At 38.4% G+C, this 25,338-nt stretch overlaps 1 protein-coding gene across 6 annotated transcripts in view; it reads left to right on the top strand.

The window, feature by feature from the left end:
- WDR64 (WD repeat domain 64) overlaps positions 1-25,338 on the top strand; it is a 146,073-nt gene that overhangs the window by 34,162 nt on the left and 86,573 nt on the right. For all 6 annotated transcript variants that reach the window (XR_012380520.1, XM_073899919.1, XM_073899918.1 and 3 more), the window contains one exon: positions 20,655-20,734. Coding sequence is in view for 5 of the 6 variants with exons in the window: in XM_073899919.1 (XP_073756020.1) it covers positions 20,655-20,734 (80 nt within the window). In the remaining variant the exon portion in view is untranslated. The remainder of the gene's footprint in view (positions 1-20,654; positions 20,735-25,338) is intronic.

Raw genomic sequence — 25,338 nt, 5'->3', positions numbered from 1 at the left:
ACAGGTGAAAAAGACTAAACAAACTAAAAAATCAACAACTCTTCTTATATCCATCAAAGAAGCGAAGTCACAGATCAAACTGCTGCCCTCAAATTTGGAGAGACAGACAGGCATATACTAAGAATCACAACTTACCAGAGCAGAAATCCACAAGCAGATACCTCTGGGAAACCAAAATACTGTGATAGGAAAACCTAAACTGTGATCGACAAATTGCTGGGGGCTCAACATAAAAACGTCTGAGAGTTAAAAACTCCAGGGACACAGTTAGAGGGGTCCCCATACTTTTATGAATTTTACTTACAGGAGCTCAACCAGTTTCTCATGGTGAATATTGGAAAATCCTCTCCTGCTTCTGACAGGGGAATAGGAAAATGCACCACATTCAAACATACCAAAACATTCTGTTCTTACAAAAGTCTGTCCTCAAGCAAAACTATCTTACCACAGCCTAAACTATTGGGGTTTTAAGACAGACTAAATGCCCTGGGAGAAAGGAAATATCCAACTCTAGATTACTCAAGCTTTCCACATAAGAGAAGGGAAATACCTAACTCCAGCTCACTCTAGCCATCCTGACCCACCTAAGGGGAAGGGAGGCTGCAGAACACTTGTGAAGTTCACAGTTCAGGGGCACAGGCTCACTAAAAGACTGAAATCTAATCAAAGGACTGTGGGCCACTTCCCTTTCACCCCACCCACTTTATCACCTCATTACGAAAGGCCAATTTGCAGCAGTTCCTTTTACACAATATATTATGTTCTACCATCAAGAAAAAACTACAAGTCATACCAAAAAGCAAAAACAGTTAGAAGAGATAGAGCAAGCATCAAACTAAACTCAGATATAGCAGGGATATTGGAATCCGCAGACCAGGAAGGTAAAATAACTATGAGTAATATGGTAAGGGCTCTAATGGATAAAGTAGACACCGTGCAAAAAAAGATAGGTAATGTAAACAGAGAGATAAAAATTTTAATAAAGAATCAAAAAGAAATGTTAGAGATAAAAAAAAGAAATAAAGAATGCCTTGATTGGATCAAAAGTAGACTGACATGGTTGTGGAAAGAATCTCAGAACTTCAGAATATGTCCATAGACACTTCAAAAATGGAAGAAAAAAAAAAAGAGAAAGAAGACTGGAAAAAGAAAATGGAACAGAATATCCAAAAACTGTGGAACAACTACAAGAGTTATATGCATAATGGGAATTCCAGGAGAATAAAGAGAAAAAGGAAAAGAAGAAATATTTGAAGCAATAATTACTGAGAATTTCCCCCAAATTAATGTCAGATACCAAACCATATATCTACTAAGCTCAGAGAACATCACGCAGGATAAATAAAAAAAAAAAATTACACTTAAACATATCATATTCAAACTGTAGAAGATTAAAGATGAAGAAAAAATCTTGACAGAAATCAGAGGGGGAAAAAGCACCTCACCCTTAGAAGAGGAAAGATAAAAATAATATCCAACTTCTCCTCAGAAACCAGGCAAGCAAGACAAAAGTGAAATGTTTAAAGTGGTGTGAGAAAAAATATGCCAAAACAGAATTCTTGTTTTCTGCAAAATTATCCTTTCAAACTGAAGGATAAAGACTTTTTTGGATGAACAAAAATTGAGTGAATTTGTTGCCAGTGGACCTGCCTTCCAAGAAATATTAAAATTCTTCAGAGAGAAGAAAAATAATGTAGCTAGGAAACTCAGATCCACATAAAGAAAGGAAGAGCATTACAGAAGGAATAAGTGAAGGCAAAATAAAAACATTTATTTTGTTACTCTTAATTGATCTAACAGATAACAGTGTGTTCAAAATAATGGCAACAATGTGTTGAGATACATAGGTATATATGTGACCAAGGAATATATAACAGCACTTATAGAGAAATTTATAGCATTGGCTACATATATAGAAAAAGAAGAAAGATCTGGGGCTCCTGGGTGGCTCAGTTGGTTAAGCATCTGCTTTCGGCTCAGGTCATGATCCCAGCGTCCTGGGATCAAGCCCTGCCTTGGGCTCCCTGCTCAGCTCTCCCTCTGCTCCTCCTCCCCCCACACTTGGACAAGATTGCTCTCTCTCTCAAATTAAAAAAAAAAAATCTTAAAAAAAAAGAAAAGAAGAAAGATCTAAAATCAATAATCTAAGCTTCCACGTTTGGGAACTAGAGAAAAATAGAAATTGTCTAAAGTAAGCAGAGAAAAAATAATAAAAATTACAACAGAAATCAATAAAATTAAAAAAGGAAGTCAATAGAGAAAATCAATAAAACCAAAAGTTGTTTCTTTGAAAAAATCAATAAAATTGATAAAACTCTAGCCAGGCTAAGGAAAAAAGAGAAGACACAAATTGCTATCAAAAATAAAGAAAGTAACATCACTACAGATCCTATAGACATTAAAAAGGTAAAGGAATATTATGAGCAACTCTATGCCCACAAATTTTTTAAACATATGATTTATTTTCTCCTCTTACTTTTTTTTCTCTTTTCTTTAAGTAGGTTCCATGCCCAGTGTGGAGCCCAACACGGGACTTGAACTCACAACCCTGAGATCAAGACCCGAGCTGAGATCAAGAGTCAGACACTTAACCACCTGAGCCACCCAGGTGTTCTTATACCCACAAATTTGACAATCTAGATACAATGAACCAATTCCCTGAAAGATATAATCTGCCAAAACTCACACAAGAAGATAGACAATCTGAATAGGCCTATATTTGTTAATGAACTTGAGTTAATAATAACCTTCTAAAACAAAAAGCATCAGGCCCAGTTGGATTTAATGGTAAATTCTACCATACACTTAAGGAAGAAATTATACCAATTCTCTACAGTCTCCTCCAGATGACAGAAGCAGAGGAAAACTTCCTTACCCATTCAATGAGGCCAATATCACCCTAATACCAAACCAGACAAAGGCACTACAAACAAAGAAAACTACAGACCAATGTCTCTTTTGAGTATAGATGCAAAAATCCTCAACAAAATAATAGTAAACTGAATTTAATTAGACACAAAAGGAAGTATACACCATGACCAGGTATGCAAAGCTGCTTCAATATTTGAAAATCATTTAAAGTAATCCATCATATCAACAGGTTAAGAAGAAAAATCACATGATCACATCAATAGATGCCTAAAAGTACTTGATAAAATTATCTATTCATGATAAAAACTCTAAATCAAGACACATATCTTATATTTTTCATACACACACAACTCAAAATGGATCATAGATGTAAATATAAAACACAAAACTATAAAACTTCTAGAATAAAATCTAAATAATCTTGGGTTTGGCAATGACTTTATAGATATAACACCAAAGGCATAATCCATGAAAGGAATGGTTAATAAGCTGGACTTCATTAAAATTAAAAACTTATGCTCTGCCAAAGATATTGTCAAGAAAACAACAACAACAAAAGCCACAGACTGGGGGAAAATATTTGCAAAAGGCATATCTGATAAAGGACTCTTATCCAAAATATACCAAGAACTCTTAAAACTCAACAATAAGAAAACAAACAACCTAATTTTAAAAACAGGTCAAAAGATCTAAAGAGACACCTCACCAAAGAAAGTATAGAAATGGCAATAAGCACATGAAAAGATGTTCTGCATCATATGTCATTAAAGAAATGCAAATTGAAGCCATAAGGAATACGGCAAACCCATAGCTAACACCACACTCATTAAAAGCTAAAAGCTTTTCCTTTAGGATCAGGAACACGACAAAAATGTCCACTTTTACCACTTTTATTTGACATAGTATTTGAAGTCCTAGCCAGAGCAAGTAAGAAGAAAAAGAAATAAAAGGTATTCAAATTGGAGAGAAAGAAGTAAAACTGTCACTATTTCCAGATGACATGATATTATATAGAGAAAGTACTAAAGACTCCAAAAAAAGCTGTTAAAACTAATAAATTAATTCAATAAACTGTAGGACACAAAATCAAATATACAAATATACAAAATATATACAAATATACAAAAATTAGTTGTGTTTCTACACAATAATAATGAACTATTGGAAAGAGAAATTAAGAAAATAATCTCATTTACAATTGCATCAAAAACAATACAATAGCTATGAATAAATTTCACCAAGGAGATGAAAGACTGACTACTGTAAGAGATAAATGAAAGAAATTGAAGAAAATACATAGAAATGAAAAGACATTCCATGATTATGGATTGGAGGAATTAATATTGTCACAATGTCCATACTACCCAAAGCAATGCACAGGTTCAACTCAATCCCTATCAAAATTCCAAGGGTATTTTTTCACAGAAATAGAACAAACAATTCTAAAATTTGAATAGAACCACAAACAGCCCCACATAGGCAAAGCAGTCTTGAGAAAGAGTAACAAAGCTGGAGGCATTATGCTGTCTGATTTCAAACTGTATTGCAAAGCTATTGTAATCAAAATGGTATGGCATAGGTCTAAAAACAGACACATAGATCAATGGAACAGAATAGTAAGCCCAGAAATAAACTCACACATACACAATCAATTAATTATGACAAAGAAGCCAAGAATACACTATAGGGAAAGGACACTGTCTTCAATAAATGGTGTTGGGAAAACTGGTTAGCCACATGCAAAAAGAAACTGGACCCCTATCTCACACCATACACAAAAATTAACTCAAAATGGATTAAAGACTTGAATGTAAGAACTAAAGCTATAAAACTCCTAGTGTAAAATATAAGTGGGAAGATCCTTGACATTGATCTTGGCTGTGATGTCTTAAATCTGACACCAAAAGCAAAAACAACAAAGGCAAAAGTAAACAAGTGAGACTACACCAAACTAAAAAGCTTCTGTGTAGCAAAAGAAACCATCAGCAAAATGAAAAGGCCACCTACTGAATGGGAGAAAATATTTGCAAATCATACATCTGATAAGGGGCTAATATCCAAATATGTGTGTGTGTGTGTGTGTATAACTCATGCTACTCGAAAGCAAAAATAAAAATAAAAATTGAAAACTAAAAAATGGGCAGAAGATCCGAATAGAAATTTTTTTCAAAGAAAACATACAGATGGCCAAAAGGTACGTGAAAAGGTGCTCAACATCACCAGTCATCAGAGAAATGCAAATCAAAACCACAATGAGATATCACCTCACACCTGTTGGAATGGATAAAGTCAAACATTCGATGCAATCTGTATCAAAATACCATCAACATTTTTCATGGAGCTGGAACATACAATCCTAAAATTTGTTTGGAACCAGAAGGAACCCCAAGTAGCCAAAGAGGAATGTTGAAAAAAGAAAACGAAAGCTGAAGCCATCACAATTCCAGACTTCCAGCTCTATTACAAAGCTGTCATCATCAAGACAGTATGGTACTGGCACAAAAACAGACACATAGATCAATGGAACAGAATACAGAACCCAGAAATGGACCCTCAACTCTTTGATCAGCTGGTCTTCAACAAAGTAAGTAAGAATTTATCCAATGGAAAAAAGACAGTCTCTTCAATCAATGGTGTTGGGAAAATTGGACAGTCACATGCAGAATGAAACACCATACACAAAAATAAACTCAAAATGGATAAAAGACCTAAATGTGAGACAGGAATCCATCAAAATCCTAGGGGAGAACACAGGCAGCAACCTCTTTGACCTTGGCCACAGCAACTTCTTGCTACATATGTCTCCAAAGACAAGGGAAACAAAAGCAAAAATGTACTATTGGGACTTCATCAAGATAAAAAGCTTCTGTTCAGTAAACAGTCAACAAAACTAAAAGGCAACCTATGGAATGGGAGAAGATACTTGCAAATGTCTTACCAGTTAAAGGGCTAGTATCCAAAGTCTATAAAGAACTTATCAAACAGCATCCATTAAACAAAAAATCCAGTCAAGAAATGGGCAGAAGACATGATAAGACATTTCTCCAAAGAAGGCATACAAATGGCCAACAAACACATGAAAAAATGCTTAACATCACTCAGCATCAGGGAAATACAAATCAAAACTACAATGAGATACCACCTCACACTGGTCAGAATGGCTAAAATTAACAAGTCAGGAAACAACAAATGTTGGCGAGGATGCTGAGAAAGGGGAACCCTCTTACACTCTTCATGGGAATGCAAACTGGTGCAGCCACTTTGGAAAACAGTATCGAGGTTCCTCAAGAAGTTAATAATAGAGCTACCGTTTGGCCCAGTAATTGTACTACTTGGTATTTATCCAAAGGATACAAACATAGTGATTCAAAGGGGCACATGCACCCCAATCTTTATAGCAGCAATGTCTACAAAAACCAAACTATGGAAAGAGCCCAGATGTCCATTGACAGATAAATGGGTAAAGAAGAGGTGGTATACATATACGATGGAATATTACTCAGCCATCAAAAAGAATGAAATCTTGCCATTTGAAATGACATAGATGGAACTAGAGGGTATTATCTAAGCAAAATAAGTCGGTGAGAGAAAGATAAATACCATATGATTTCACTTATATGTAGAATTTAAGACACAGAACAGGTGAACATAGGGGAAGGGAAGGAAAAATAAAACAAGATGAAAATTGAAGGGAGACAAACCATAAGAGACACTGAACACTAGGAAGCAAACTGAGGGTTGCTGGAGAGGAGGTGGGTGGGTGGAAGGGATAATTGGGTGATGGGCATTAAGGAGGGCACTTGATGTAGTGAGTACTGGGTGTTACATGTGACTGATGAATCACTAAATTCTACCTCTGAAACTAATAAAAAAAAAAAAAGAAAGAAAGAAATACCAAGTGACGATGTGGAGAAAAGGGAACCCTGGTGTATTGTTGGTGGGAATGTAATTTGGTGCAGCTGCTATGGAAAACAGTACAGAAGTTCCTCAAAATATTAAAAATAGAACTACCATATGATGCAATATTCCATTTCTGGGTATTTATCTGAATAACATAAAACATGAATTCAAAAAGATATATGCACCCCCAAGTTTATTACAGTATTATTTACAATAGCCAAAATATGGAAACAAAGTAAGTGTCCATTGATGGATGAATGGATAAAGAAAATTGGTATGTATGTAGAATGCAATATTATTCAGCCATAAAAAAAGAATGAAATCTTGCCATTTGTGACAACATGAATGAACCTGAAGGGTTATGTCAAGTGAAATAAGCCAGACACAGAGAGACAAACACTGCATGTTATCACTTACATGAGGGATACAAAAAAAAAAAAAAGTCAACCTCATAGAAACTAGGAGTAGAGAAGTGGATGCCAGGGGCTTGGGTGTTGGCAGAAATAGGGAAAAGTTGGAAAAATGTATAAACTTTCGGTTATAAATGAGTAAGATCTGAAGATCTAATGTATAACATGGTGACTGTAGTAGATAACACTATATTATATAACTGAAATTTACTGAGAGTATAACTTAAATGTTCTCAGAAGAAAAGAAAGAAAGAAAAAAAGAAAGAAAGAAAGAGAAAGAAAGAAAAAGAAAGGAAGGAAGGAAGGAAGGAAGGAAGGAACTCAGCTGGAGAGAAGGGAAGAGAAGGAAGGAAGGGAAGGGATGGGAAGGGAAGGGAAGGAAAGGAAAGAAAAGAAAGAAAGAAAGAAAGAAAGAAAGAAAGAAAGAAAGAAAGAAAAGAAAGAAAGAGAAAGAAAGAAAGAAAGAAAAGGGCATCTGGGTGGCTCAGTCGGTTAAGCGTTGGACTCTTGATTTTGGCTCAGGTCATGATCTCAGGGTCATGCTTGGGATTCTCTCTCTCCCTCTACCCCTCTCCCACTCTCTCAAAAGAAAAAAAGAGAGAGAGAGAGAAGAGAAGAAGAAAGAAAGGAAAAGGTAAATATATGAGGTAATGGATATGTTAATTAACTTGATGGGGGCGAATCCTTTCACAATGTATTCATATATCAGATCCAAAAAAAAATGAAACGATAAAATAAAAAACAAAACACTAAGGGTCAAACTTTAAGATTATAAAACTCCTTCTTGATGATTTGATTCCATTCTTTAAAATACATTTTCTTTTTTTATTAACATATAATGTATTACTTGTTTCAGAGGTATAGGTCTGTGATTCATCAGTCTTACACAATTCACAGCGCTCACCATAGCACATACCCTCCCCAATGTCCATCACCCAGCCACCCCCTCCCTCCCACCCCCCTCCACTCCAGCAACCCTTAGTTTGTTTCCTGAGATTGAGAGTCTCTTATGGTTTGTCTCCCTCTCTGGTTTCATCTTGTTTCATTTTTCCCTCTCTTCCTCTATGATCCTCTGTCTTGTTTCTCAAATTCCTCATATCAGTGAGATCATATGATACTTATCTTTCTCTGATTGACTTATTTTGCTTAGCATAATACCCTCTAGCTCCATCCACGTTGTTGCAAATGGCAAGATGTCTTTTTTTGATGGCTGCATAATATTCCATTGTATATATGGACCACCTCTTCTTTATGCATTCATCTGTCGATGGACATCTCAGCTCTTTCCATAGTTTGGCTGTTGTGGACATGGCTGCTATAAAATTGCAGGGCAGGTGCCCCTTCAGATCCCTACATTTGTATCTTTGGGGTAAATACCCAGTAGTGCATAAAATTCATTTTCTTGATTATAATAATTTTTTTATGAATTTCAGCTTTACTATCTAAAGAGTTGGTGAGTTGCACTGACACTGAATCATAGCTGGAGGACTTGGGTTCAACTAAAAGACAGCTAGGCAAAATAGTGATAGTCTATTTATCCCACTAACAAAACACAAATGATAACTTCTAGGTCCTTCCTGTTGAGTTCTTTTTTTTTTTAGAGAGAGTGTGCAAGCTGGGGTGGGGAGGGGCAGAGGGAGAGAAAGAATTCCAAGCAGCAAGCAGGCTCCACACCCAGTGACCCAGTGTGGAGCCCCACGCTGGGCTTGATCTCACAACCCTGAGATCATGATGTGAGCCAAAACCAAGAGTCAGTGGTTCAACTGACTGAGCCACCCAGGCGCCCGTCTATTGAGCTTTTAATTTTCTTCTCAATATACTATGAGAGCACATCTTTTTTTTTTCTTTTAAAGATTTTATTTGTTTATTTGACAGAGAAAGACATAGCGAGAAAGGGAACACAGGCAGGGGGAGTGGGAGAGGGAGAAACAGGCTTCCCACTGAGCAGGGAGCCCAATGCGGGGCTCAATCCCAGGACCCTGGGATCATGACCTGAGCCGAAGGCAGACGCTTAATGACTGAGCCACCCAGGAGCCCCTCTACTGAGTTTTTTTTGTTGTTGTTATTTTTTTATTGTTATCTTAATCACCATACATTACATCATTAGGTTTTGATGTACTGTTTCATGATTCATTGTTTGTGCATAACCTCTATTGAGTTTTTTAATGAAATTCACAAAAAGTGAGAGGAAAAGATAGCCTCCACACATACAGAGCTAGAATTTCTTTAAATTCCAAGATTTTCAATTTAAGAAACAGACTAACAAAATTAGAAATTTTACAGAAGAAAAGAATATCACATCTCTAAAATGACTGACTACCCTACATTTTCTTGAAAGTTATAGTCTTCATGAAAGACACGTATTTTCCCCTCATTTAGAAAAAGATAAAAATGTTTATCTTGATGTATAACATATTGCACTGAGAAATGAATTAAAAACTTTTCACAGCACATTAAAAACAGTTTCATTTCTTAACGCCAGATCTGATTCCACAAATATCATTTCTATGGCATAATTAATTTTCACTTAGTTTCCGTAACATAATTAACTACTAGTGATTACACTCTGACATTTTAAAGGAGTGCATTTCTGACACATTTAATTAAGAAATAGATGCAACTTAATTTCTAATTGATTTTGTATTATGTTGGCGATTTATAATACATTCATGCCCATAAAGAAGCTTTTGTGAAACCATATGAGCTATAATATGCCCTGTGGCCCTATGAAAGATACATATTCTACTTCAACATCCAGAGAAAGGATTTTCATTTCCAAGATACACAAATCTACAGACATGATTTTGCCCACACAAAGAGAGTTACCAGGGTAATTCTAACAGTCAATATGGTAACCAGAAAGCTATACATAGGTCATGCAGTTCAGCCTTTAATCCAGAAGTGTATCAGTGATTCAACAAATATTTACTAAGTCACTATGTGTTAAGCACCATGGACAATACAATATGTTTAAGGCATGACCCCTGCCTTTAAATGCTTGAAATCTAAGAGGGAAGACAAGAAATACAGCTATAAACCCAGTGGCATGCTGGAGTCAGCTCATATCAGCTTATGAGAGCTGATTGCTAAGATTTCAAGAAATTTGACAAACTTGTTGAACACACTACCATCATTTAAAATTTAATTATATAAGCTCACAATTCCATTATATTAAAAACAAAAGCAATAAATACTAAAAACTCATCACTTTTTATTTTACTACATTTTACTATTATGTATATTCTTGAGGATTTTATGTCCTTAAGGACATAGGAATACTATACAATGGCGTGCAACCGTGTATCTTTTCCCAACCTCAAGTTCAGAGATGTCACGTTGCTAGTTTGAAATTAGCCACCATAGGAATATTTATACCATGGAAAACAGCAAATGTTATAAACCAACGACCTCCCCCACCCCCACTTCCCTGGCCCTTACTGAATATTAAACATTTACAGCATACAACTGCATAGGATAATTCACATTGCAAGCAGAACACGTTAAATTTCTGTTGAATGGTTTATGGTTATAGGCATCATAGGAGCTCAGAAAAAGGAGTGATAAATGATAGTATTCTAGCAAGCCCTAGAGATAAGAACAAGTCTTTTATAGAGGACTATGAAAATAAATTTGGCAGGGATTTTATTAAACAAGAGAGGTTATGGCAGCTAATAATAAGCATGCCAAGTCGGCTTTTGAATGAATTAGGTGGCTTATTTCTTCCTAAAGACTATCTTTACACTGGTGTGTTTAATTGTGTATTGACAATCTCACACTGCAAAATAGAAATCAAAACATTGTTCTGAACAATATTGACAAGCATCTAGAAGTTTTGTCTCCAGAACCCCCAGTGTCCCTCTCTGGCTGCTGTGTCTTACATTTTTGGCTCTTGAAGGCTCTGACTCCCTCTGTGCCTTCTCAATGACCTCAGTGAGGTCTCTGATCCTTCATTTCCCCCATTAGCTCCAATTTCATCAGCTCCCTCCTGACTTCCTTCTCTCCCTCTCCACCTGGACTCCAGGTTAGGCATCTAATCTCATATCTCACCAGCATTCTTCTTTGCCATGCATCCCTCCTCTGCTGTGCATCACCATCCACTGTGCATCCCCTTCTGCCATGCACCAGTCAGCAGAATCCCAATCCTTCTGCTCAACAGAGCCCTTTGCCCAGGCTCCCAGACCTTTATGTCCTCATTGCTCCCTATCTGGTTCCCTCAGACTATTCCCAGCTTGAGTTCTGTTTACTCTCCAAGGATGTCCCATCTTACATGACCACAAAACCCTGAGGCCTTTGGAGTAATTCCCAACAGCCCAGGTCATTTGGAATTTTCTATATCCACACCTATCCTTGATCTTTCCTGTTTGTTTTAGAGGTTGAAACATCAAAGCCTCCATCATTGGCCTCGCATTTTTTAAACTCCTTCTCCAGGATCTTGCTAATCAGTTTCTCCCACTCTCTCATTTCCATCTATAATACTCAAGTCTCTTCTGATGTGAGTAATGCTTTTCTTGACATATGATCTCCTTTGAACTATGATACTATACTTCTTCTGGAAAAAGTACTCTGCACTCACTGTCTCCACTACCTTGATATTACGTGTTCCCTCTATAATCCTCTCTCATATAGCCTTTCCCCCTTCTACTCTGTAGAAGAGACTCGCAAATTGGCCAATGTCTACGTTGTAAAACTGACAGAAACTTAACATATCAGAGAGCCTCGGGGCATTCAGCATTACTTATCTCACTCACTGAAACTGTCCTCTCATCTCTTGGGAACCCGGGGTTTTCTCCTGGTATCTTACTATTCCTTTTCGTTGTGACTCCTCTTTTTGTGTCTGCTCTTGAGTACTCTCCTTAGCCATGTTCTCTAGAGTACTCTCCTTAGCCAACTTTAATTCTCACTTTCTAGGCTCTTCTTGGGTGATGTTCCTCTTCTCTAGCCTACTAACACCGATATGCTGATGAAACCCAAACCATCTTGAATTTTGGACTTGGTACACCTGCTCACCATCTCCACTTGGATATCTCATAGCCCCTCAAACTCATAGGTGCATAACTGAACTTAACTCCCCCACCTCTTAATCTGTATATTTTATAGGATTTTTAATTTCTCTTGATCCATCAAATCATCCTAGGCAGAAATCTGGCAACCCCTCGTGACTCCTTCCTTTCCCTCAGTGCCCACAAACCACCAATCAATAAATTCATCTGTATTCTCTTACATAAACACTTGTTGAATCTCTCTTATCTTCTGTATCTCTATCCCCCTAGGCTATTATCTCCAACTGCTGTCTTACCTTAATTTTATCCCTGCCAAAACTGTTGCCCATTAGTCTTCCAGAGTATTCTTATGAAGATGATATCCAACCACCTCAATACCTTTCATGTTTCTCCATCCCCTACCATAGCACTTCCATAGTCTGGTCCCACCAGCCTCTCCACCTTGTTCCTTTCACTGCCTTGTACTTAGGTTCCCATAACTCCGAGCCTGTGGCTGCTCCCTGGATACCCCATGCTGGGATTTCGTACATGTTTGGTACCTCAAATACTCTTCCCACTCTTCCTCTCCTTCTCTTCCTTCAACCTCCATAATCTTGTTTGATTTTTGGAAAGAGGAAAATTTTTTGTTTTTAATTTTTTTCCAATTTTATTGAGGTATAATTGACCCCGTAATCCTTCAAGGATCAGTTGATACCACCTCTAGGAAATTTTCCTAACCCTCTCCCAGTACCTCCTTTCTCAGCTGGGTTAGGTATCCTTTTTGTGCCTCAGTCTTTTTATTTATTATCTTTTAATTATGTTTAAGGGTGTGTCATTGCAAGACACCAAGCTTGTTGAGAGTTAGTAATATATCCAACATTGTCTAATTGTCCTATAACTTGAGGAATTTGATGACTCCAGAAGAAGCTCTAAAGTCTGAATTTTCGTTTGTTTAGCAAATACTTACTGATGAGTTACTATGTTTGAGACGCTGTTCTATGTGCTGGGAATTTAAAGATGAATAAGACTAGGTCCTTTATCTTGTGGCTAATTAGGGGGAAAGCAAAGAGATTCCCACAGAGGACGATAAATGTTGTGATATAGATATTAGAGAAGTGTAAAGAGGAGCAGAAGAAAGTTCTTAGAACATCTTACATAGGATTTTGAAGGGAGAAAAATTGGGGAAGGCTTCCTGAAGAAGGTGTCATGCATGCTGAGTTTTGAAGACCTGGTAAGAATTAGCCAGGCAAAGCAATTGTATGAGAGTGGATAAATACCCACATTAAAGACCTGGAATTTACAAAGGTATGTAGGTGAAAAAGAAAATAGTGAGTTCTAGAAATTCTAAGTGGCTCAATATGATTAGAGTACAGAAAGGGAGAAGGGTTGGGAAAGATGAGGAGGGACAAGGCAAACATGAAAAGACCTGCATATCAGACTGAAGAGCTGGAATATTAATCTGAGAGCTGTATGAGCTATTGACTGCTTGGGCCAGGAGAATGGTCAATGAGGTGTTTTTGACAGACTGCCCTAGCAGCGAGGAGAATGGGTTGGGGAAGGAGGAGGCAGGTTGGAAAGGAGGAGATGACTGGGAAGATAGGGTAATAGTTCAGAAAGGAAATGATGAGAGCTTGAACTTAACTGGTAAAAGTAAGAATGGAGAGAGAATAGATCCATGTATAATCTATAAGAATTGGCAACCTACTGGATGAGAGGAATAAAGAGAAGAATCTAAGTTTTATTTTTTCATTTGCAACAATATTTATTGCATATGTATTATATACCAAAAACTGTTCCAAGAATTAATAAAATGGTATGCAAAAAAGACCAACTCTCTCCTCTCCTGGAGCACATTGTCTAGTGGGACAGACATAATCCAATAAATGATACAAATTGAGGAAATGAAGTAGGGTTATAGGATAAAGTGACCAGAGACAGTATTTTTGGTAGGATAGTCAGGAGAGACTGCTCTGGGGAGCTCACATTTGAGCAAAGAGCTAAATGAAGTGAAGAGCAAATCATGCAAAATCCAGAGGAAGTCTTAGAGCAGCAGGTGGCTGCTGGGCTTCTGGCTGGGAGGACTATTTGCATGGCTGTGCTATTTACTAAGAGAGAATGGGAGTAAAGAAATAAGTTTACAAGGAAGCAAATGAGTTCTAATGTCATTTCTGCCACTTATTTGTTGGCCGAGTGGTCTTGGGCATGTTACTTGTCTGAACCTCAATAACCTTATTAATGAATCGGGATAATACCTTCTTATCTCCCGGATTTTGTGCTGCTCAAATAAGCTGAGATGAGTGAAGGTCCCTTGAAAACTGTAAAATACTATAATAATTAAAAGGTTTATTATTTGCTTATAGACGTTTATGTTCTTTCACAAAGAATTGATTTTTAAAGAACACCTTAAGTTCTGTGTGCTGTCAAAGTCCATAATAATGACAATACTGGGGGAAAAGAAAGGCACTAATCTTTTCCTTGGGTATTAAGTTATGATGGGGCCCATATTCCTTTTTACTAAGCATTAAGATCTGTCAATCAAGTGGTGATTCTTCTGTTAGGTTTTAAATAAGATAGTAATCTTTTTTATCTCATTTAGATTGTATACCTTCTTTTTGTGAGGGAAAATATGTCCTTCAACTAGCAGGATTCTAAGCAAATCTAATTCCCTCCCCCTCCCCCCAGTGGAGTAACCCCAAGAGCAGGACTTAGTTGTTCACACTCTCCCTCTCTTATTTTATTCCTCTTTATGCTGCATCCCAATCCATCTTCCCATGTGTGCACAAACACACACCACACACACACACACACATGCACATGCACACACACACATACACACAGGCAACCTTTCTATTGGGTTTAATATATCTTTTTGTTTATACATTTCCTTAAAAATGTACATTTGTATGTATTTTTAATTTATGTAATGGCATTATAGGGAATTTAAATTCCTACTCTGCACAGTGTTCCACAGATTTGGTACTTAGTAGTTGTAAATGCTTAGATTAGCTAGAAGGTTTTATTTTTTCAAACTAGCCAGTACTTTCTGGTCTTTGCTCTGAAAAGTATCTATTTTGCAAGAGTCAGGATTTTGTCTTTGAGCCCAATTCTGAGCTTCCTAGTATTTACCATAATGCCTGGAACATGGTTGATGATCCATTCAGCCTGAGGGAGTCAGGAGACAGAGGTAAAAATACTCAGACAGCCTCAGCAAATGGTGATCATCGATCTATTCAGTCAGATTCTGGCTGAGTTTTTCAACTATTTCCTTGGGCCACTCTTGTAAATCTAGAAGCTAAAGAGATTTCTCAAGTGATACAGTATAATAATGTTTTCCCGAACTGCCGGTGCCATTGGAGAGTCATCTCAATAGAAGGAGAGTCTGGTCCACTTCATCCCTAGATTCAACATATTCCTATTTCTGCAATTTCCTATAATGAGTCTTAAGTTGAGCCAGATGAAACTTCAATTATACTAATACATAATTGGCCAGCTGTTAAAATGGGAGCCAGCACAGTTCCCCAAAAGGCAGGAAAAAACTCCTCTCGAAAAAATTTCCATTTCAAACATGATTACCATTTTGGTTATAATTTTGTATGGTAATTTCACAAATGGAGTTTTGTACCAGCAAGAAAATGAACATCTGCAATTAATTATGCCATACAAAGCAGGTTGGCCTGTTGCAAGACATACATTGAACCTTTAACCCTTTGATAGCTTGACAGTTTCCCAGAGATGAGCAGCTAATTATTCAGCATTACTTTTTCTCAGTTACTCAATTTGGTGGCAGGTCATTATATTGGAAAGTGTATAGTACCCTCAGTTGAATCCTGTGGAGCCAGACAGAACTGGTTTCTGCCCTAGCACTCACTAGCTTTGTGACCACCGGACACCATGCTCTCAATACCATTAGCTCTTCTTCATCTTTAGATGGGAATGAATATACCTACCTTATAGTCTTATAAAAAGTACCTAAGTTAACTCATGTAAAGTGCCTGGCTTAATGCCTGGCACATAGTTATTACTCACTAAATGTAGGTTTCTTTCTTTGTTCCCTTCATAAAGATACTGAAATGCATCAGAAAAATGAATTTGAATACTGAGAACAGGTGGAGTGATTGCAGAGCTGTCCTGGTTTGGGCTTTGTGCTCCTGCACCTAGATTAGGGGTAATAAAACCCCGTAGGCCAAATCCAGCAGGCCACCTTTTTTGTAACATCTACAAACCAAAAATGATTTTTATATTTCCAGATTGTTGAACAAATCAAAAGAATAGTCACATTTCGTGACCCATGAAAGTTATATGAAATTCAAATTTCTTTGCTCATAAAGTTGTATGGAAACATAACCATGCTTGCTCATTTATGTATTATTTATGGTTGTTTTCAGGCTACAGTGGCAGAATTGAGTAGTTGGAACAACAGAGCCTATATGGCAAAGTGTAAAATATTTATTATTTGGTTCCTTAAAGAAAAAGATTGCCAACTCCTGATCTAGAGGTTTCTGTTGGACTCTCCCTTGTCCCTTGGGAATGGGCACAGTATGGGTCAATGGTAGGTAATAGTGCAGAGTGTGGACCACTTAAAAAAAAATACCTTAATGTGAGGCACTCTTAAATTTCTTACTTCACATCTTCAAGGAGAAAATGAAAATGCTTTCTTCCTCACTCCCTGCCTTCACTTCCACCAACTACCCCCACCTCCAAGGGGAGAAAAGACACTTGCTCAATGGCTCTTCTTTATCAATCACAGGATTTCCGCCCCTGCCCGAGTGCCTTCCTGTCTGGGCACCATCTTACATTCAGTAAACAACCCTTCTCCTGTAACATGCACCTCACCCCAGTCACCCCTTTAATTTCCATCTGACTAACGTCTTCCCTCCCAAACTTGCATTTGGGTGACAGCAACAGGGAAGCTGAGGTGAAGGACACTATCATTCAGTTAGTGCCTTTTGATAGTAGAGTGGGTTTTTTATTGTTTTGAAAGAAATTGTCAGAAAATGTTTCCCTTTCAAAAGTGCTATTGTCTCAAGAGGACCAGTGCAAACTTCAGAGGGAACTTCCCAGAATCAGTACATTTCTAATCTGTGACTCTGGAAAGGGGCATTGTCAATCAGGTATTCATTTCTTAAGGATATTCAAACAAATATTTATTGGAAGCCTTCAATGCTCAGAGTACCATGGTATCTACATTTTATTTTCTATGGAATGGATCACGTGGGCCTACCTTGTACATGAGACTGAGCCTGGTGCCATCATGCTATGGGTGGTGTTTAGGGGTTCACTGACGCACCCTGGCCAACGGGGCAGCCCTCCCACCCCCTCTCACCCACCACCCCATCCTTGAGGAGGGAGCATGGTGTGGAGAACCTGGGCTCAAGTTTAAAGACAACCAAATATTTCCCTGCATTGTAAGATATGAGTAGAAACACTCTTCACTGTTTAGATATAAAATGCTATAGAAATACCAGCTGATATTATCATAATAGATTTCTCACAAAGTATTGGTTTTCTAAAATACTGGTATGTTCCAGTTAGAGTAAGATAAACCTAGTAACAGAATAAAAAGCAAAATCTGTTAAAAAATATACAGTTGAATATGTATATAACATATCTATTTTTTGAGTTTTTTCAATTGACATCAATTATAGCTTTAATAGTTGAAATAGTTTTACTTAAAGGTGCAGTTCATTCATCTGTAGTCCACCTAATTATGTGGGCCAGAAAAATAGAGTATAATTCTATTGGGCAGGTATTTAAAACAAAAACAACAACAAAAATTTAAATGCTGAGTATGTATAAGTCCCATTTCACATGTTGAGAAATTGAGAAAGATAGATTTTTTTTTCATGATCAACTAACAGGATATCAAATAGTTCTTTTCCTGCTGTCTTGGGATTTCAGCTAATGCCCCATTCTCAAGAGAAGTATACTGAAACATCCTCAGAATTATTACAAGGTGGTCAGACCAGTCCCATGACCCTTCTGCCATCGTCCATCCCCAGCAAAGAGGGGACAACTAGCAATTCTAAAATAATTGAAAAGAAGGATCAAGGAACACAGCTGTGGGACTAATGGGGAATGTTGGGGTGATTCATCGCCTTCTCCAGGTGGAAAGTGGAGGTTGGAGAGAGCTCCCCCTACCCCAAGCCAAATGAGGACAACTCCAGGAGAACCCACTCCAGAAGAGCCAAAAGGGGGGGAAACATGCACATGACAACAACTACCTGCTTCCCCATGGAGAATTCTGAAGGCCTCAAGCTGGGCCACATTGTGACTTATGTGGCCTTGGGCACTTTGCCTTCCTGGGTCACTCCCACCATAACACTATCAATATTACATATTATTTTTGATATAACTTTAAAAACTTCGATATTTTTTCTCTGATTTAGAAAAAAGTCAATAGATTTTCATAGTTTCTGAAAATTTTATTTTTTCTGATGTGAGAAAAAATTAAAACATTTCTCATGACCTCAAACTTACATTTTTTTCCTTATGATTCTAAGAAAAATTAGAGCATTTTTGTAGGACCCTGAAAGTACCGTGAACCCAAACCACTGTGCCTTCTGTGCCTAATGGACACATTCCTCCCTTGCTGGAGGGACCCATGACAGTGGGGAGGGACTGCATTCACAAGGACACTATTCCATGTGGTGAGCCTGTGTGAACTGTGTCCCGTGAGACACAGTAGGTATCTTAACAGAAGCTGTGTTAATGGGAGCTGGCCCGAGAGGCTGAGCTATTGGTGCAAGGTGACAGAATAAGAGGCCATGTTTGGAGACAACAGTAGAAGAAAATTGTGCCTCCTCGTTTGTAGCCCCATCAAGCTCAGCTCAGTCCGTCAGCTGGCTACAGTTACAAAGTGTGTCATTGGCAAAACTCGAAGTGAGTCCCCAGTGAGAACATTCTACTTCTTCTCTAGGACACGCAAACATTTTCACAGTTCTAAATTCTGACTTTAGATTTATGTTACTACATTGAAGCTTCCTTTCATCAACTTTGAAAACGAAAAGAATGCGGAAGTATTTTATGTACTGATTTAGAAAGATCTTCAAGATATAATATTAAGTGAAAAGACAAGGAACAGAATGCCATGTGTGTTTAAAAGGAAAGGAAAGAACACACAGGTATCCAAAGGAAGAGACAAAGGCCAGCTGCTTTCCTTCCCTCCCTTCCCAGCTTCAGGGCCTGCTTACCTCCTGGTCTAGGGCTCCTTCTGGGTGCCCCCTTTCATAGCAACATGTCTCCTCCCCATCTGGTCAGATGCAGTAATAGCTCTCAACTACTGTTAGTATCTGAGGGCAGTACTATTATTATTATCCCATTTGATAAATTAGGACACTGAAGCACAGTGATGAAGCCAGGATTTCAGTCTACACGTTTTCACTTAAGCTCAGGCTCTTTTAAGTCCCGCAGAGTGCTACTCACAAAATATTAAGTTAACACTCAAAACCTATATATTAAAATTATATGATAGATGCCAAATGTTATAGGGAAAATAACATGGTACCAGGAGAGAGAATAACACAAAGACACTACTTCGTTAGTGGGGGCAGGAGGGTGGAGTCGAGGCAAGGCCTTTGTGAAAAGGTAGCATTTGAGCTGACACTCACAGGAGGATGGTTGCTAGAGGGGCTGGGATGAAGGACCAGCATATCTTGGGCCCCGTGCAGAGTCTCCTGAGGAGGGAGAGAGCTCAGTGCAGCCGGAAGGGAGGCTGACTAGAGCAGCACGACTGGAGCACAGCATGAGGGAAAAGAGGAAGGCGTGGGGTGAGTCTGGAAAGGTGGTAGGGGCCGCTTAGGGCCAGGGGGGCCAAGCAGGCCAAATGAAGGAGCTCAGCTCCTCTTGGAGCATCAGGAAGCCCTTGGAGAGAAGTGGTGTGCTCTAACTCAGGTTTTAGGAACACCACCATGGCTATAGCATAACAGCGTGATTTGAGGTGGGAATGTGGACAGAAGAATGGACAATGGTGGAAGCTGAGAAGTTAGCAGTTTATTGCAGAAGGTCTGGTGAGAGCGGATGGAAGCTTGAACCTTGACACTGTAGTGAGACTGGGAAAAAGTGGTCAGATTTCAGGTATATTTTAGAGGTCAAATCGACAGGACTGGACAGCAGGTGGGATGTGTGTGGTGGGAGAGGAGGACGTGTCCGAAGGCATTCCTGGTGTTGTGTATACCAAACAGACTCAGTTAGCCATCCAATATCGTTTCTGGATTAAGAAGGATCAGTCTCTGGCCGATCACAACCCCAGGGTGGGAGGACTGGATTTCCTGTTAAGCAGAAACAGTACAAAGTGTTGTGTTAACATCACCACATTATGGAATAAGTAGACTCTGTTGGTCAGTGAGGATTTCATCATTACTTGTAATATTTTCTGTGGATAAGTATGTTTACAACCAGCTTAGAAATGAGCCTATTGAACATAACCTATGTATAAGTTAGAATTAGTTGTAGAAAGAGAAATGTAGAAGCTTTACATCTAATTTGTGTTTCCCAGGCCTGTCAGAGAGTTCTCCATGCCAAGAGGAGCCAACACTTTCTGTTACTGTACAAAAGCAAACGTGATTATCACTGGAGGTAAGGGGACAGGTTATGTTGTACAGAGATTCTCTACTTTGCCAACTGTGCCCTACTTGATTAATATAGTGATAGAGTGGTTTTCGTAAAGTTACAGAGTTTTGCTCCCAGGGAAAACCTTTTAGAGCAGGAAGAATTTCACATAAAGTTAAATTTGTCAGTCTTTTTCTTTGTGCCTTCTGGATTTGATGGCACACTTAGAAAGTTCTTCCCCGGCACCAGGATATGTGTTATAAATTCTTCCTTATCTTACTCTAACTTTTTTTATTGCTTTATATTTTACCTTTAGCTCTTTAATCTCTCTAGAAGTTATTTTAATGTGTGAGAGCATGAGATCCCAGCCCGGGGCCCCTTGTGTGGGCTTTAGAGGAGTCCTGGAGGCTCCTGCAGCCTATTGACCCTTGTGTGCCTATGTGCATTTTTCTGCAGAGATAGTCCAAAATGTTACCAAATACTCAATGGGGTCCATGTCCAAAGAGGTCAAGGGCCAATGTTTTAGAGTTAGCAGGAAAGAGGCCAAGGAGAGAGCCTTGAAGCATACTAGCATTTAAGGGTTAAGGAGGGTGGAACATAGGACGTGAGGTCATCTGTAGAGAGTATGAAATAAGAAGCTCAAAGGGGAGATGAAGGACGGAAATGCTCCTCAAGCCTCAGACTTGTCACCTATAATCCTGGGGTGCTAATACAGCAGGATGGCTTCAAGCCTGGGCTCTGAAGTCAGACTGTCTGGGTACAAATCCTGATTGTCTTTCTAGCAAGTTGTACAGCCTTGGGCAGGTCATTTAATCCCTTTAAACTTCAATCTACTCTAAAGTGGGACTGATAATAGTACCAACTCATAAGATTGTTATAAGAATTAAGCAAATTTGAATAAAGTACTTAGCGCATAATAAGTGCTCAATACAAATTTGCCAATAATAATGGTGGTGCTTAAGATTAATTGAGATAATGTATGCCTGGCACATAGTAGATGGTCAATAAATATTAATTCAATCCATCTACGACACATAGGCAAAGTCATGTTGACAAAAGCACGGAGGTTTTGTTGGAATAAAATGAAATCAGAGGTTCCAGTCAGGAGGCTGTTCCAGGAGTCACAAGTGAGGTGGTGAGGGTCTGCATTATTTTAGGTGAAATGTAAAAACAAAGGAAAGAGCCAATCCCATGGGAAAGAAATTAGTCATAAAACCTGAACCCAGAATGAAATTGGGATTAATAAGAGGGATCAATCAGCTCCGAGTTTGTAGGGGAAAATGGAAGGGTAGTAGCTGTATTGTTACCAGAGATCAGGAAGAAGGTGCTCACATGGGAAAGAGAGCAAACACATCTCAAGTGTGAACTTAAATGTCAAGTGTGATTAGACACCTGAGAAGATGCTCCTTTTGGTGATGACAAAAGACCTAGTTGGATCTAGGGGATGTGAGGGCCCCCAGGCTGCCTGCACGAGTGAGAACTCCCAGGGATATCCCTAGATCAGATTCACTTTCAACAAGGAGCATGTAGACTTGAACGATGTAAATGAGCGAATTAGAAACTCAAGTAAACATCAAGAAAATGGCCTATACTGAAGATCTGAACTTTAGAAAGGGAAAGAGCAAACAAGATTTTTAAGAAGAAAGCTCTGTCATCCAAAAGATCAACAAATGTACCGTTTGGTAAATGCTTCGAGCAAAAATATTTATTAAAAGAGCAAAAATGTTCAATGAGTATGTGCTGCTAGTTCCTTCCACGTGAGATTTCTTCAAATTCCTTCCCCTAAAACACACACAGCTGCAACATTTGGTTTTCTACCAGAGTATCCTGCCTCGGCCCTGAAATGCCAATATTGATAAGTACAGTTGACCCTTGAAAAACACAGTGGTCAGGGGCGCCAATCACACCCCCCACCACCAACAGCAGAAAATCCACATGTAACTTTGAACTCCCACAAAACTTGACCACTAATAGCCTACTGTTTACCGGAAACCTTACAGATAATGTAAACTGTGGATTCACACATATTTTGTATGTTCTATGTATTATATACTGTATTCTTACAATAAAGTAAGCTAGAGAAAAGAAAATGTTAAGAAAGTCATAAGAGAGAAAAATATGATTTTACAGTTCTGTAGTGTATTTATTAAAAAAAAAAGTCTGCGTGTAAGTGGGTCCACACAGTTCAAACCCATGTTGTTCAAGGGTCAACTGTGTGAAGATAGCTACACTCTCCCTTCACACCTGGGTGATCTCCCCTGAGGATATAAAGTTAAAATTTTTTTCAGTATATTGGGCATTTGAAGTTCATATTGAAATTTGTGCTCAGGTTTGGGCCTTCGACAACACTTACTTAAAACTAGCTTTGGTTTGAATATTATTTTTTAAAAATTACATAGTAATCTACTGGAAAGCAAAACAAGTAAAAACAATGCACTAGATGTTAGAAGAGGTGGCTTTCGTCATAGCCTGGCCATTAACCAACTGTATAATTTTCAACTATCACGTAATCCTCCATTGCTTACTTTCTGTATCTGGTAAAATAAGGAAGTTGGACTACATACATTCCAAGACCCCTTGAGCTTAAAGAACCCCAATCTGTTGTTTAAAGAAATCCCTGTTCATAGAGAGATAAATTAAAATGTCCTTTGGAAAATTTGGAACTCCGTTTGCCAATTAGGGGTTACTCAGTATATAGTCAGAGCTTTGTGTACTCAGAAAAATGAGGCATTAAAGGGCCACAGACTTCTAAATTTCAAGTAAGGACATCATGGGAAGAAAGCAAAGCATATGGGTAAGAAGCCTGCAGAGTAGTATGTGGGAGTCATGGCTTAGACTGGGAGCAAGTTTCCTGGCACCTGGAATGATGATTCTAAGAACTAACAGGGATCCAAGTTTTTAAGCTGTGCTAACTGAGGTTATCCTTTAAAGAGCTCCGCACTGAAGTCTAGAACACATGAGGCAACAAATACTAAAATTACATGTTTTCAAAAAAAGGAGTGCCATGCTTATATTACAATTTCTTGATCCCCATTGCCCTTTGCTGAATTGATGACTGTCTTGGCTTCTTCCTTGTGAGGGAAATGGCCCTGAGCCCTCGTCAGGAGGAGGTGGGGGTGCTCCAGAGATGAGGGAAAGAACACAGTGGTCCTCAGAGAGGAAGCAGGGAAACTGCCCCAGAATCGAATTGCAATGGACGCTGCCCCCAGCAGGGCAGGTCTTCAGTTCCGCGTGGCCTTCTATCCTCCTTCAACTCAAACCCTCCACAGGAAACCCTCTGGGAAAGCAAAACAGCACAGTTAAAGTGAGATCCGATTTCTAAAATCCGATTTTTCTAAAAAGACAAGCTGTCACATTAATCTTAACCAACTCCTTTGAACAGCCCTTTGTTCTCACACAAAATACTTCAAAACATAAGAATTGACCAGCTTTCATATATTTTGTCATCTTAAGTATTTTAATCATTTCTGAGAAAAAATATGTGTTTGGTAAAGTTCTGGGACTCAAATCACTTTAGTGTTTATGGATTAAGATATTTGACCCTCATGAACCTCAACAGTCATTATATTGTAAGATGGTCAGCTACAGCTTTGAAATCTTATTTTTCTGGCTCTCTTACAAAACAAAACATTGAGCAGCATGACAGACAAACAAGTAATACTTTTCACTGTGCAAAAATTATTAAATTGTCACAGTTACAGAGCCTCTTTTAGTGGAAAATGCAATTCCTCAGTGACTAGAAACACGTTTTCCTCGGGAGAATACTCTTGTTGATTAGTGACTCAGCCAAGCACATTGCTAAATGTACTGTATGTACCATCTGATGACTCAAAATATACTATGAAAGCAACTTTGTTAGGCATAGTTGAATGTGTGAAATATGCAGGGACATTTGATGAGCTTGAAAAAACAGAAGCTCCTGTGGAGGGGGGGGGGGTGTAAAAAAAAGCCAAACCAGGACAAGGTACTTACCAAAACAAAACAAAACAAAATAAAATTGCAAGCTTCCTGAGCATTTGTTTTTAGTTCATTGCTACCTCTCTTGGCCATTTTAAGAATAAACTCCTACTTTCAAGGTCCAGTGTATACAAATGATTCTCTGCCATCCAAGATAATTTGGGGGCTCTGCATGCATCTGTTAATGTTTCATTCAACAAATATTTCTTGCACAACTGCTACGGACTAGGCCTCATGAATCATAGAGATCAGGTTATATTTTAACCTTCAAGAATTCAAAATTTAATGGTACAAATAGGACATGTTAATACACAGCTGTAATACAACATGGAACATGAGTTAACAGATTCATAATCATAATAATAACAATACAGATTAAACACTGTAGGCATTTAGAGCTTAGTATCATGTCCCTTTCTGATCATTCTGGCTCCAAAAAGCCACCACACAGACCCTGTGAGGATTCTATTGCTATCATTGGAAAGCAAGCAGAGCTGGAAGACGTCTGGTAGCAGACCAGAGGAGCCCTCTGTAAAATGGGGTTTCCTTCATAATGCACACTGGACAAAGCTCTTTGCCACATTTCTCACGTGGCAATCTTCTATTGTATCCTTCTTCCTGTGGCACGCAAGTCACAGATTTCCTTCTGGGGATAGCCTGACCTCATCCAACAG

The sequence above is a fragment of the Callorhinus ursinus genome, unplaced genomic scaffold (genome assembly GCF_003265705.2).
Source record: "Callorhinus ursinus isolate GAN/ISIS: 27379988/994484 unplaced genomic scaffold, GSC_fseal_2.0 scaffold13, whole genome shotgun sequence".
NCBI classification, from domain to species: domain Eukaryota; kingdom Metazoa; phylum Chordata; class Mammalia; order Carnivora; family Otariidae; genus Callorhinus; species Callorhinus ursinus.
The sequence above is the reverse complement of the archived record's forward strand: the minus strand, read 5'-3'. Positions and strand labels throughout refer to the sequence as shown.